Source organism: Panthera leo, chromosome F2 (assembly GCF_018350215.1).
Source record: "Panthera leo isolate Ple1 chromosome F2, P.leo_Ple1_pat1.1, whole genome shotgun sequence".
NCBI lineage: Eukaryota > Metazoa > Chordata > Mammalia > Carnivora > Felidae > Panthera > Panthera leo.
This window is the reverse complement of record NC_056695.1, coordinates 72,564,522-72,580,144: the sequence shown is the minus strand read 5'-3', so window position 1 is coordinate 72,580,144 and position 15,623 is coordinate 72,564,522. Positions and strand designations below refer to the sequence as shown.

General features: G+C 45.5%; 1 protein-coding gene across 1 annotated transcript in view; it reads left to right on the top strand.

The window, feature by feature from the left end:
- ADCY8 (adenylate cyclase 8) overlaps window positions 1–15,623 on the top strand; it is a 220,151-nt gene that overhangs the window by 32,123 nt on the left and 172,405 nt on the right. Inside the window, exon 2 of the mRNA XM_042923617.1 lies at window positions 14,806–14,955. Coding sequence (XP_042779551.1) covers window positions 14,806–14,955 — 150 coding nt within the window. The remainder of the gene's footprint in view (window positions 1–14,805; window positions 14,956–15,623) is intronic.

Sequence of the window (15,623 nt, the reverse complement as noted above, 5' to 3'; positions counted from 1 at the left end):
GCCAGATTCTCCTGGACACCCACGGGAAGGGGGAAGGTGCACAGTCTCATCTGTTCCATCTCATGTGGCCAGGAAGGGCCTGTGGCTTAGGAGTTTAGAGTTTGGGAGCCAGAGCTTAACGCCAACACTCAACCTCTGACAACCTCTGAATCTCTTTTGGTTTGTAAGGTGTTTTTTTTTTAATGTTTATTTATTGTTGAAAGAAAAACAGAGCACAAGCAGGGGAGAGGCAGAGAGAGAGAAAGAGGGAGACACAAAATCCAAAGTAGGCTCCAGGCTCTGAGCTGTCAGCGCAGAGCCTGACATGGGGCTTGAACTCACAGACCATGAGATCATGACCTGAGCCGAAGTTGGACACTTGACCAACTGAGCCACCCACGTGCCCCTGAACCTATTTTGGTTTTAAAATTTTTTTTTTTAACGTTTATTTATTTTTGAGACAGAGAGAGACACAGCATGAACGGGGGAGGGGCAGAGAGAGAGAGGGAAACACAGAATCAGAAGCAGGCTCCAGGCTCTGAGCCATCAGCCCAGAGCCCGACGCGGGGCTCGAACTTGCAGACCGTGAGATCGTGACCTGAGCTGAAGTCGGACGCTCAACCGACTGAGCCACCCAGGCGCCCCAATTTTGGTTTTTAAAAGAAGTGCCTATTGATGGCCTATTATATATGTGCCCCGCATTATCCCTGGTACTAGGGCTACAGAAGAAGTCTCTTCCTCTTGGAGCTTATATCCTAGCAAATTTACTATTCTTTTCGCATGAAAAAAAGAAATTCCTGGGACGTAGGATTCTTGCGAAAATAAAATAACACAACTCGTGAATGTCGCTATCAACGTGACAGGAATTTAGCAGTCAGTAAGTAATGATCCTTCATGAGTGGTTATAAAGATTTTTTTAAGAAACTTTTTTAATGTTTATTTTTGAGAGAGAGACAAACAGAATCTGAGTCGGGGAGGGGCAGAGAGAGAGAGGGAGACACAGAATCCGAAGCAGGCTCCAGGCTCCGAGCTGTCTGCACAGAGCCTAACGTGGGGCTTAAACCCACGAACTATGAGATCATGACCTGAGCCGAAATCGGATGCCCAACCAACCGAGCCAGCCAGGCGCCCCACGCGTGGCTATAAAGATTAACAGAGGCAATCGCTGCATATGAAGGACTTACCAGCCTTTGCCTGAGACACAGCAAAGGCTCCAAAATGGCAGCCGCTAGTGTTGCTGTTCTCAAGCAGGCAGGCTGCCTCCAGAATGAGGCACTGGGCACAGACTATGGAAGAGTCCTGGGGATTTGGCCCCACCCTTGCCCCTGCCTCTCTGGACCCTTATTTCTCCTGCAGATGCTCTGTGGCTTCTGGTCACACAGCATAACTTGGAGGCATCTGGGCCAACTCTGCGGGTTATTCCCCTTCTGCCCTAAAGAGCTGCCCTCTGTGCCCCGAGAGCTTGGTGTCTCTGGAACCTGCAGCAGGTCCCCTGATCCCCAGCTTTGATTTGGGTTCTGCTGTGGCTAGCTCAAGCAGGAGATACAAAGCTGGAGTGAAGGAGAGAGAGAATGTGTGTGTGTGTGTGTGTGTGTGTGTGTGTGTGTGTGAGAGAGAGAGAGAGAGAGACAGAGTGAGAGAGAGAGAATGAGATTGGGCAGTCACCAGTCCTGCTCTGCCCCCTGGTCAAGGACTGTCTCCTCTGCCATAGGACAGCTCTCCCAGTCTGGTGGTACCCTCCCTTTGGCCCTTTGCCCCCCCGCCCCCCTCCCGGGGGTGGAAACAGCTTCCTCACATCTTGTAGTTCCCTTAACTGCCCCAAACCTTTGCTTGAGCTTGAGTTCCCTTTACTTACCCTTTTGAGTGTTTATCTGTTTCCTGCCGGGACCCTGAGTGACACATGAACCCCACCCTCTTACGTCCACAGGCCTTTGAACATCTGGGCCCCTTCTCCTAACACGTCTCCCTGCCCCCCGCTCCCAGCACACGCACATGTTATCTCCCTGGAACTCTTCCAGATGTAGCAGAAGCATCTTCTCTTTGGGAGTCCTCCCTGAAAGTCCCTTACCCTCCAGGCAGTCACTCGCTCAGGGCTTCCTGCCCGCAGACTTTGTCTGCACGTGGCCTTGAAACTCCTGTCCATTCCTGGGCCTTGCCGGTGTGTTCCTTGAGGCCAATGGCTACTGTCCTCCCTTGCTGAATCCCATACCTAACTTACAGCTGTCACGGTAAATATTTGTTGACAGGACACTTTCAGGGTCGTCTAAGGACCAGCTGTAGATTTGGCAGGAGAGTCACTGAAGAGGCACGGGTGCCCTCTGCGCGTTTCTGGCTGTAAGAAAAGGGACTCCTCCAGGGAAAATCGGATGCCCTTATCAAGAGACTGATTTCCTGGTGGCACCTGGGTGGCTCAGTCGGTTAAGCGTCCGACTTCGGCTCAGGTCATGATCTCGCGGTTTGTGAGTTCGAGCCCCGCGTCGGGCTCTGTGCTGACAGCCCGGAGCCTGGAGCCTGCTTCGGATTCTGTGTCTCCCTCTGTCTCTGCCCTTCCTCTGCTCATGCTCTGTCTCTCTGTCTCTTTCAAAAATAAATAAACATTAAAAAAGAGAGAGACTGACTTCCTGGAAAGTGGGTCTATTTCGAGTTTACTGACCCTGACAAAGAAAGGGGTTTCCCCTACAACTTGCTTTTCTTAATAAAAGACCCGCTACCTAGAAACATCTAAGTAAACACGGCAGGCCTCCAGACCTTAGCTTTTTTTTCATCTGCCTATGGCATATGAAGTCTTGGAAAGTTCACATTTCCACATTGTGACAATTCCTGGTGGCTTAGTGAACAAATCACTTCCTGGGCCATTGCAAATGGCAGCCAATGACTCAAAAAAGGAAAGGTGCGGGGCGCCTGGGTGGCTCAGTCGGTTGAGCGTCCGACTTCGGCCCGCGTCATGATCTCGCGGTCCATGGGTTCGAGCCCTGCGTCGGGCTCTGTGCTGACAGCTCAGAGCCTGGAGCCTGTTTCGGATTCTGTGTCTCCCTCTCTCTGCCCCTCCCCCGTTCATGCTCTGTCTCTCTCTATCTCAAAAATAAATAAACGTTAAAAAAAATTTTTTTAAATGAAAAAAATATAGAAGATTTTCACTTTTGAGGACACTGGTCTTTTAACACCGTTCATGACTGTTGTTTGCAACATGTATAGAAGATTGCTTGATTATAAGACCAAAGAAGAGAAGAAAAAGGCATCCTATCCAACACAGGTAACAGCCAAAATGAAGAGAAGCCATATCTGGCAAACACTGGGCCCAAGATAACGAGCGAATGTATAAAACAGTGGAAAATATGGAACTTTTCAGGCAGGAATATCTCTATTGAATTGACGGTGCGACACACCCCTTCCCCTAAAAAAGAATGAGGATCGCTGAATTCACTCGGCGTAAATATTAATGGCCCGGGAAGGAAATCGAAGGCCTGCGTCTGCACTATGTCAGGATTGTGTTCATACAAACCCCACAAGCGTGAGACTTCTCCGTCTCTCAACGGTAATGTAAAGATGAAGAAGGAAGGTCTTACCCTTCGAGCGGTGGGGCTCAAAGGGGAGACTTTGCCCAATCAGAGACGTTCAGCAATGTCTGGAGATGCTCTGAAGTCCCATCTGGAGGGGGCCCTACCGGCATTTGGGGATGGAGGCCAGCGGTGACGTTGGACATCCTGCACCGCACAGCCCGTCTTCCCTGCCCACAAAAGAATCATCCTGCACAGCAATGAGCAGCGCCAAAGTGGAGAAACCACCCCCCCCACCCCCCCTGGAATTCTCCAGTCACCAGCACACAGCAGATGTTCAGTAAATTACCACTAGGGAAGTGCGAAGTGTGTGACTACGTTTTCAAAACTTGCTTTGTTTGCAACATACGGCCGTTCTCCTTCAAGTAGCTCCACGTTTCTAACCCAGTGGTGTGGATGTCTTTTCTTTTTCTCTTCAACTTTTCTTTCTTTTGAGAGAGAGAGACAGGGAGACAGAGGGCATCCCAAGCAGGCTCTGCGCGGTCACCGCAGAGCCCGATGCGGGGCTCGAACCCACGAGCCGGAAGATCGTGACCTGAGCCGAAATCAAGTCGGACACTTAAGTGACTGAGCCGCCCAGGCGCCCCTGGGTGTCTTTTCTTTGTGTAACTCACTTTGAGCTATCCACTGAGCTTACACTGCGGGTTACAAAAATAGGACAGATGATGTCCTTGCCCGCAAGACGTTCCGGTCCGGCGGGGAGGAGAGACGATTAGATGTGATTCCCACACAGGGTGTCAGGTGTCAGGACAGACCCACGCCAACGGCAGCTGATGCCCGTCATGCCAACTGCTGTCGTCATTAACTAATTAAGAGTTTTAGGCACCTATTGTGTCATAGGCTCTGCTGTAAACGTCGTGCCTGTGATCAACTCATTTAATTCACACAGAGAGCAAATCAAGTGGGTGCTCTAGTGACTATAACCACGTCCTGTCTTACCTGCTTTGGGTTGACGTGCTTTATCTTTAAACTTTGGGCCACCACCTGCTACGTTTCTCAGACTTCCGAAACAACACCCTTGGTCATTTTGTACCTTGTCCGGTTTTAAAGGGTTTGATCACTTATTTTTCCTCACCTCCAGCCCTTCTTACGTTTTCGCCTTTTAAATTTTTGCCTCTTCCCAATGTCACCGTTTTTTAAATCCATGAAAAACAATCTTGTCTCTCTGTTCCGCGATTCTTTTCATTTCCATTTTCCGAACTTCTCTCTTTTTGTTGTCGTTGGAAAAGATTGCATTGTCGCCTCATTGCTTTGTGATTTTTCAGGACTCCCGTCACCGAAATCAGGTTTTTCGTGTAGGTTTTTCATCAGTCTGATCGTTTTCTTGTACACGCGCTGAGAGATTCAGCAGGACTCGTTTTTCAAAACTCTTTTTCTTAGAGAATTCCCTTAAGTTTACTGCTTTATGGCTCTGTTATTTTTTTAAACTTCGTTCTGTACTCCTGGTGATTTCTTTTTCTAATTCAGTGTGTACTATTTATAAAGGGCAGGCAGGAAGCGTGGTCATGGGCCAGCAGCTGTGGGAGAGCCCACGACCCTGGCAGAGGATGTTGGCCATTCCGTTTGGCCGTCCAGTTCATCATTCCTCCATGCCATTCTTCCCTGAACCCTCACAGACCGAGTTTAACCCGGTGTTACCGCTGTGACAGAAAAGACAAGCAATAATGGCCATCACCACAACGATACTCAATACACATTGAGTATTTACCACGCTACAGCCCTATGGCTAATTGTTTGTGTCAGTTGTCCAAACGAAATTTGTAGGAAAGATTCCTGTTTTACAGGTGAGGAAATTCGAGGGCCAGAGAAATTAACCAACCGGACCAAGTTCACCTTAACAAGGAAGTAGGACCCCAGATCTTTAGCCACTGGGTTAGACTGCTAAGCTCTATACAGCACAGCAAACTGGGCTATTGAGTATCTACCCCTTAGTGAGGGGAATGGCTTGCTTTGGTCACCCTGCAGGTAAATGATGATTTAAATTTTTTTTTTAATGTTTATTTATTTTTGAGACAGAGACAGAGCATGAATGGGGGAGGGGCAGAGAGAGGGGGAGACACAGAATCTGAAGCAGGCTCCAGGCTCTGAGCTGTCAGCACACAGCCCGAAGCGGGGCTCGAACTCACGGACCGTGAGATCATGACCTGAGCCAAAGTTGGTCGCTCATCCGACTGAGCCACCCAGGCGCCCCAGGTAAATGGTGATTTAAGGCCCACTCTGTCTGACTCCAGAGTTCTCTCCCTAGTCCCCACCTCTGCTGTCCTCTCTGATGGTAAATAATGGGAAGTCAACATCTTTGCAAAGTAGCATAAGTACAAAAGATTTTAATACTTCATGGTCTTCTGGAGTATTTACCAGGGAGGAAGAAAATTGGTGTTTTTTAAAATTTTTTAAGTTTATTTGTTTATTTTGAGAGAGAGCGAAAGCGAGAGAGAGAGAGAGCAGAGAGGGGAGAGAGAATCTCAGGCAGGTTCTGCACTGCCAGCACAGAGCCCAATGTGGGCCTCGAACTCACAAACCGCGAGATCATGACCTCAGCCCAAATCAAGAGTTGGACACTTAACCGACTGAGCCACCCAGGCGCCCCAGAAAATTTGTAAGACATCATTTATTCAGGAAAAAAAAATATGTGTTACACCATAGACTAGAATTTGGAAAAAAAAAAAAAGATGGCCTCATATTTAAATATATAACCAACATTTCTTGGATATCTGTTAATCTGCCAGGCACTTTCATACACATATACATCTATGCTATATGTACATGGATAGGTAGATAGAGATCTGCATACAAATACATCGTGTCTCTGGGGCAAAATTTTATTCCCATTGTTCAGATGAGAAAGTTGAGGCTCAAAAAGGCAAAAGGCGGCTTGCCTGAGGTCATACGCCTCGCAAGTAGTGAAGGTGCGGGATGCGAACCCAGGTCCCTGGTTACAGCAGCCCGGGCTGGCTGCCCCGCTCACTTCGTCAGGGACCCCCCCTCCACAGAAGCTAAACGCATCTGGGGGTTGGAGAGAGGATCCCAGCCTCCAGGCACGGTTCTTCTCATTCGTCCCTGTGTCCATGCTTCCGGCTTCTGCGTCCTCTCCGTGTGCCCCGTGGGCAGCCATCAGCGCTCAGGCGTGGGCCCCATGAGGACAGGCCTGAGTCCTCAAGCACAGAGGCCCACGCACGGGGACGTTTCCTCCAGTCGTCGGTGGGACGCTTGCAAGCACCCCACAGCTGGCCAAGCCCATTACGTGGCAAAACATTCAGCGTGCCTCAGGCGTTGTGCGGTATTTATTTGCTAAATTATACCCCAGTCTCCAGAAAGGGCGCCATTTCTTCTGAATATCAAAGGTCTCCTTCGGGTCCTGGCCAACGCTTGTCCGGATCCTGCAAAGTCAGACTTCCTGCCTTTAATTCTGTGTCCTACCACTGTGAGGGCTGTTTAACCTTAGAGAAGTTCCTTAACCTCTCTGAACTCCAGTCTCCTCATATAGATATAATAATAGTTCCTTCTCCGTTGAGATTATTTAAGAACATACGTGAAAATTACTTAGTAAGATACCTTGCACTTAATATGAACCCAAAAAAGTAAGTTATACTTGCTATCTTGTACTCTCCCAGTTGCAGTCTGCGTATCCTCCAAAGCTTATGATGAAACTTTGGTGCTAAGGTCAAAGCCAGGTGGACGTCCTATAAAACTTAGTTTTCAGAATTTCATATAAGTTGAGCTTAAGGGTATCACCTTTCAAGTTTCTGGTTTCCAGTACAACGTGAGAGATTATCCGGATGCAAATCAGTCGTGATTGGATCGCGACACATCTCTCCTTTATTTTCCTTCTCAGTTAAGAAAATAAAACCGTCTCCAGGCACAGAATCACTTTCGCAGGTCTGGCCTTTCCACACGCGATGGCACTCGAGTGGATGCTCCTGGAGACCCAGGAACACGGGGAAGGAGGGTGATTCCCCCGCTCCTAGCAAAGCAGGCCTCCTCTAGTCACCGACAGCTCAGGCTGCAGACCGGGCGATGTTTCCTGCACAAAGCGAGCCACGGACAAAACGCGTCGCATCCTTCCGTGACACCAGAAATCACACACTGCGATTGGGAGGCCCCAGGGAGCCGGTCCTCTCCCCCACCTCCGGTCTGGCCACCTGGCGGCAAGTAGCAGTGGTTTTTTTCCGCAGGGACAGCATGCACGTCCTGCATCAAATAGGGAAGCCGACTCTGTGAGCCTTTCCAGCTCTGAGCCCCCTGGCCTCACACAGCAGCGCCCCCAGTGCGGTCACCACCCTGGCGGGGAGGGAGGCCACGGGTCCAACAGAGAGAACCCTTTCCAATGCCAGGGGTGCTTAGCCAGCTGAGCACCCAGGCGCCCCATTTTTTTTTTTAACACAGCTTTAAACTGAGAGTTTTAAATGAAAGCTTTTAAAACATAAAGTTAATTTAAATTAAATCTTAAAAGTTTCGAATTAAACTTACGTTTTACTTAGTGTACCGTACAGGTTGGCTCGTGCCGCTAAATATTTTCATGTGATTTTACGTTCTTTCGTATGTGCACAGCCCAATTCATTCAGCCGTTTCCCCTGCTGCTAAAAATACGCAGTTTCCTTTTTCTCCCCATAAAGAACGCTGCGGTGAACGTCCCTTACCAGAAGTTTCTGGCCTTGTACCTGATTAGTTCCTTAAAATAGGTAACGACAAGTTAGGTTAGAAGGCCAAAAGATAAGAGTAAAGTTTTGCAACATGTTGCCAATTTGCTTTCGGTTCCAGCAGTGATTAGATTGTTTCAATTAAAAAAACCAAAAAAACCCAAAAACTAATTATCTCGGAGAGTCTGGCTGGCTCCATTGGAAGGAAGAGCATGTGACTCTTGATCTCGGGGTCGTGAGCTCAAGCCCCACATTGGTCATAGAGATTCCTAAAAACAAAACACAAAACCAGTTATCTTTGGGATTTCGGTCATGCTTTTGTGCTTAGAAGATGACAGCAATATCCCCTTTTTCCTTTTTTGTCGTCTCATTTTCCACATGTAACTCTTGAATCCACTGGCATCAACATGCGTACATTTAGCATGAGGTGACCATGAATCCTTTCTCCCCAGCAGCTGACCAGTAGTCATCGAATCCTTTTACTCAAGATTATTTTTTCGTGATTGTTGAGCCATACGTATCATAATAAAAACTCATTGTCTTTTCTCTTGTCTCTTTTTTTCTCTTGTCATTTTTTTATTAGTTTTCTTTATTTTTGAGAGGCAGAGAGAGAGAGAGAGAGGGGCAGAGAGAGAGGGAGACACAGAATCCGCAGCAGGCTCCAAGCTCCGAGCTCTGAGCTGTCAGCACAGAGCCCGATATGGGGCTCGAACTCATGAACCGCGAGATCGTGACCTGAGCTGAAGTCGGACGCTCAACCGACTGGGCCACCCAGGGGCCCCTAGTGTACTCCATTTCTGTTCCACTAATTTTTCAGTTGGGATTTTCTCTACTGCTACAGAATGTTACTTGCTGTAGCGTGATGATTCCTGTTACCTTTTGGCTGGGCAAGCCCCCCGCGGCTCCTCCCTCCCAAATCCCATTTGTATTCTAACTTCTCTGTTCTTTCAGATAGACTTTTAAATTGGCTTCCACTTGGGAGTAAAATATTGAATCTGTAAAGCAATTCAGGCAGTATTTCCATAGTTAACAGCAGTTAGCATCCCTTTACCGGAAATGCCTCCCTCCTTTATCCTCTGTAACATTGCATGCTTTAGTTTTTCTTGTTGTTGTTGTTGCTGTTGTTTTCCAGCTCTCACATTTGCTTTTGTTGTTGTCAAGGATGCTCTTTGGTGTTTTACATTATTGTTGCTATTGTGAATAAGATGGGTTTCATCATATCTTGTAAATGATGATTAGTGGGACATAGGAAAGCTATTTATTCATTCAGCAAATATCTAGTGCTTATTGATTGCTGAGCAGTTAATAGTCACTGTGCTGAGCACTGATCATCCGCTGTGCTAGGTACTAGGTGTCAGTGGCTCAAACGAGCGTCATCCTCACATCGGTAGAGCTAATAATCCAACGTGACAAATAGGCATCAACCAACCCACCAAGCACATTCAGGTACAATTGCAGTGTGTGCTAAGTGCACAGTGTGCAGGGGTAAGCAAAGCAGGAAAATCCCACTTTGATGTAGTGATCAGGGAGCACCTCTCTGAAAAAAACTACCACAAAGTCCAGTCTCTTTATGAACAAGAGGAGGCAGCAAGGCAAGGAATGTGGGGAACGGTGTCTCCGGCACGGGGAACAGCATTAACGTTGGCTCCCAGGTGGGACAGGCCTATCAGAAGAACAGAAATGAAACCAGATTGGCTGGAACAAAGTGAGTAAGGGGAGAAATGGTGTGCAATGAACTTGAAGACGATCAAGCAGGCATTATTGCCATGATGAGGACTTGGCCTTTCTCCTTTTTTGAAGCAATAAATTTATCAGTCTAGCAATTTAAAAATCCATGTGCTTGGATAGGTACTGCACGCACATGTACAAAATGTACAACACAGAAATTATAAACCCAGGCTTCAGTTCTGTCCCCAGAACTATCCACGGCCTCACTGAAGGAAACCGTGCATATAAAAATGATAACGAAGGGCGCCTGGGTGGCTCAGTGGGTTAAACGTGCGACTCTTCATTTCAGCTCAGGTTACAACCTCATGGTTTGTGAGATCAGGCCCCACGGCAGGCTCTGTGCTGACAGCGTGGAGCCTGCTTGGGACTCCCTCCCCCTCCCTCTCCCTCTCCCTCCGCCCCTCCTGTTTGAATACATTTGATGGTAACTGGCATCCTGGTCTTGAAGCAAATGTTTTGAACCTTTTACCATGCAGCAGGATGTTTGCTTTAGATGTTTTTGTTTTTGTTTCCGTACATGTTCTACGTAATGATTGAGAGAGGTTAATTTTAGGGGCACCTGGATGGCTCAGTTGGCTAAGCATCCGACTCTTGATTTCAGCTCAGGTCGTGATCTTGTGGTTCGTGAAACTGAGCCCTGTGTCGGGCTCCTTGCTGACAGCATGGAGCCCGCTTGGGATTCTGTCTCTCTCCCTCTCTCTCTGCCCTTCCCCTGCTCCTGCTGTCTCTCTTTCTTTCTCTCTTTCTCTCTCTCTCCCTCTCTTTTTCAAAGTAAATAAATAAACTTATAAAAAATGAAAGATTATTCTTAATCTCAGGGTTGTTTTTGTTTTTGTTTTTTTTTAATGAAAAGATACTGAATTTTATCAGTACCGTTTCATTTCAGTGGAATGATTATATGTTTGCTTTTTGTTAAGTGGGCTTCACACCCAGCATGGAGCCCAACGCAGGGCTTGAACTCACAACCCTGAGATCAAGACCTGAGCTGAGATCAAGAATCAGATGCTTAACTTACTGAGCCACCCAGGTGCCCCTGAATATATGTTTTTGAAAAGCCGTAAATGTGAATTACATTAATTGAGTTGATAATGTTAAACTGTCATCAGATTCCTGAGGAAAATTCCTTGTAGTCAACTTAAATTATTTTTTCTATCTCTTGATGGATTTGATTTGCTGATACTGTGTGTAGGTATCTCCGTCCACGTTCACGACTGAGATTCACCAGTTACTTACCTTCATCCGCGAACCATATTGGTTTTGGTATCTGGCTTTGCCGGTCGTATAAACTGAGTTGGGGGGTGTTTGCCATTATCCTGTCTTTGGAAGAGATTATGAAATACTTAAATTCTTTCTTCTGCAATTATTTGTAAAGTGCTCCATTAGAGGCGTCTGGACCCATTGCTTTCCTTATGAAAAGATTTTTAATTATGGTTCCATTTATTGATTTTTTTCTCCTTGTTTCTCGAGTCAGTTCTGGTAAAGATGTATTTTGAGAAGTACATCAGTGTCATTGCAGATTTTTTTTTAGCATTAAACTTCATAACATTTTTATGACCTATTAATTTCTGCAATGTCTTTGTCCCATTTCCTATCCTTAACATTGCTTGTTTGGACCTTGTCTCTTTTTTTAAATTAAGCTTGTAAGAATTCTTACTGGTTGCTAGTGTTTTTGGAAAACGAGCTTTTGACTTCATTGATCCTCTTTAGTGTATATTTGTTTTTTATTTATTTCTGCACCTATTTTATTATTTTTTCCTTCCACCTACTTTGGATTTATTCCTTTTCGTTTTTTGCTAAATCCTTAAACTGAATGGCTAGCACAGGGACTTTCAGCCTTTTTAAGAATAAAGCATTAATTACCTTACATTCCTCTGTGAGGTCTACTAAATTTTGTTCAGTAGTATTTTCATTATTCATCAGCTATGCATATTTTCTTCAAAAATTTTTTAGTGTTTATTTATTTTTGAGAGAGACAGAGTGTGAGCAGGGGAGGGGCAGAGACAGAGGGAGATGCAGAATCCGAAGCAGGCTCCAGGCTCTGAGCTCTCCGCACAGAGCCCCACACGGGGCTCAAACTCCTGGACCGCCAGATCATGACCTGAGCTGAAGTTGGCCACTTAACCAACTGAGCCACCCAGGTGCCCCATTATGCATATTTTCCATTATAATATATTTCTAGATCCATGAGTTATTTAGAAATATTTTTAATTTCCAAACATATGATGTTGTCTTAATTATCTGTTAAAATTTCTTTGTAAATTGACTTTATTGTAGTTAGTGACTATGGTTATACGATACTAGTTGGTTGAAATTTGTTGAAGCTACCTTCAGGTTTTATCATACAGTCCTATTTATAATTGTTCCATATGTACCTAAATAGAATTTGTACCATCTAGTTGCTGCATAGTGTTCATTTCATGTTTGTTAGTTGTATGAGCTATTCAAAGTGTCTGTCTTATTCTGTTTTGGCCTTCAAACTTTTTGTTAAGCAAGCTCTGCACTTAGCACTGAGCCCGACGTGAGATCTCCGTCTTGCCACCGTGAGATCGTGACCTGAGCCAAAACTAAGAGCTGGATGGTTAACTGACTGAGCCACCCAGTTGCCCCTCTTGCTGATTTTTAACTGCTGATCATTATGTAAAAAATAGACCAGCGTGATGGTAGACTTGTAAATAATGTCACAGACTTCTCTCATACTTGGCATTGTGTGTTCTGAGCTATGTCGCTACATGTGCTCAAGTTCATAATTTTCGTATCTTTCTGGTAAATTAAAGCTCTTACCGTTATCTAGGGATTTTTGTCGCTCGTGATGTTGTCTTCCTTCAGTTCTCTTTCATTTTATTTACACAGCAAAACCCGCTGTATTCTGTTTTGGCCTTCAGACTTTTTGTTTCAGTGAGTTTGGAAATGTATTTCTTTTTATCTACCCTGAAAAATCTTTATTGTAACTGGAGAGTGTGTCCCCTGTCTATGACATTTTCCTCTGTTTCCCAGATTATTCTTGGTTTATTGATTTATCTTTAAGGTTAGTGGGTTTTTTTTTTTCTTCTGTCACCGACATTATGCTGTTAATATCCTCCAGTGACAGTTTTGCTTTGAAATGTTGTGTTTTCCACTTCTGGAATTTTCATTTGTGTGTGTGTGTGTGCATGTGTGTGGTTTCTACTTCTCTGCCAAAAGTTGGCTTTGCATTCATTGTTACCATGCTTACCTTTACATCATTGACAAAAGCCGTAAAAGCTACTAGAATTTTTGTCTGCTAATTCCAACATATGGGGGGGGGGGGCATCAGAATACATCTCGGTTCATTTTTTTTCTCTTTCGAGTGAGTCACATTTTCGTGTCTATTCCTATATCACATAATTTTGCATTGTGTTTAGGACACTGTGACGGCTATGTGTTTAAGATCGTAGATTCTCTTGCATTCTTTGGGAAATAATGCTGTTTTGTTTTGTTTTGTTTTGTTTTGTTTTGTTTTGTTTTGTTTTAGCAAGTGATTAACTTGGTGCAAATGAAATGACAAGATTGGTCTTTTGGAAGGCAATTCAAATCTCAATTAAATTCTTTTACCATCAGCTTAATCACTTGCTGTCTTCCCTGTGGATGTGTGGTTCAGAGAAGATTTTATATAAGAACTTAAGCTTCCCCCTCACTGGTTCCCTTCTTTGGGGGATTTGCCCCTCATTTCCTAGCAGCTATAGTTGTCTGAACTCTGATCTTTGCTTTTTCAGGCCACCTGGGTTTTCTGTTTGAGTTTTTGCTACCCTACAAGGTGCCCTCCGTGACTTGCCTCAGGCTAAAGCCATAAAAATAAAAAAATCCACACTTGGCTATTTCTTTCTTCCAAGTATTGACTCCTTTCCAGAATCTTCCTGCTTTTCTTCACTGGAGAGTAGTTTGAAAGGGGAAAATGTGCAAGTAAGAAGCCTGATGTAAAGGTCCACCCAGGAGACTTTGGTGTGTAGGGATAGGATAATAACCACGGGGATTAAAAGCAGTTAATGAATATGATATCTTTTTTAATATAATTTATTGTCAATTTGGTTTCCATACCACACCCAGTGCTCATCCCAACAAGTGCCCTCCTCAGTGCCCATCACCCACTTTCCCCTCTCCCCCACGCACCACCCCCCCGCCCCCCGTCAACCCTCAGTTCATTCTCTGTATTTAAGAGACTCTTATGGTTTGCCTCCCTCCCTCTCTGTTTGTAACTTTTTTTCCCTTCCCCTCCCCCACGGTCTTCTGTTAAGTTTCTCAAGATCCACATGAGTGAAAACATATGATTGACTGGCTTATTTCACTTGGCATAATACCCTCCAGCTCCATCCACGTTGCCGCAAATGGCAGAATTTCATTCTTTCTCATTGCCAAGTAGATTTCCATTGTATGTATAAACCACATCTTCTTTATCCATTCAATTATGATATCTTTTTTTGAGTTAGAAGCCATAGGACTTGGATGTTACCAAACAGTACAAAGGCAAAGCAGGAGAGCGCCGTCCAGCTACTAACCTCTCCTGTTTCTTATTCGTCTCTTTCCCTTCTTCCGACCTGCTTCTCCAATCCTCTGAAAGGCTAACGACCCACTTCTGCTAGTGAAGAGGAAGCGAGGCAGAGTGAGGAAGAGAGAAGCCCCCCCTCATCTTACCTTAAGTTTCCAATTCAGGCTCAAATCCAGACTTGCAGCGGGAGAAGCTTTTGAGTTGAATAGAAAGTTCGAGGGCGGCCTCTCTGAGGCACTGTTCCACCCAAGGCCTGAATGAAGGATATGGTTCTGTTAGCTTCATACTTTACATGAGTACCTTAAGGTTTACCTGGGGAGCCTTTCTTTATGTTTTCCTCTTTGTCTCCACACAGCTGTTGTTTTAACCATCTGACCGGCCTATGTTTGCAAATGTGTTTTAGGTGATGGCCCAGGCAGTGCTGTTCATGTGTATGAACACGGCTGGAACCTTCATCAGTTACCTGTCAGACCGGGCCCAGCGCCAAGCCTTTCTGGAGACACGGAGGTGTGTGGAGGCCAGGCTGCGCCTGGAGACGGAAAACCAAAGACAGGTACCAACTGGAAGGGCCTGGCGTTCGGTATCCCCAGCCAGTCTGAGATCCATGGAGCTTTTTTTTTTTCCCTCCCCAAACAAATCTTGACTTCGAGTGTTCTCTTAAAGTCTGCGTCCAGGATTCCAGAGTCCAAAGTAGTTATGTTCGACTTCTAGCTCAAAGCACGTCTGGTTTTGTTTCCCACCTTCAATTAAATGCCGTCTACGAGAAATAAAGCGATTTGTCCCAGAGTGCTTTTCTGACATGTGGACTGACATCTGTGTTTGTGAACGAGGCCGTGGGTCCTAAAAACCACGAACATTCTCATTTTTGATCCTCCTGTCTTGAAACCGTGAATGGTTATTTCAAGTAGACGTTTTCCTGACCTACCAATTCAAATTGTAGTAAGCTTATAGAAGAATCTCGTGTATGTGTAGGTCCTGACGCCTCGTCCTGATTTACAGAAGAGATTACTGAACACAGTATATCTCGTGGAACATGATGGCGGTCCCAGGCCAGGGGATGCAGCAGGGAAAGCAGGTGGGGTTGGGTTCGGGGCCATGAGTTTCCAGTTTGAAGAGACTGAAATTCAGTTTCGTAGACCTCCTGATTGGATGGATGTTATAAGGATTTAAAAAGTAGTTTTGGCGTTGAATTATATAATTCAAATATATATTGGCTTTGAA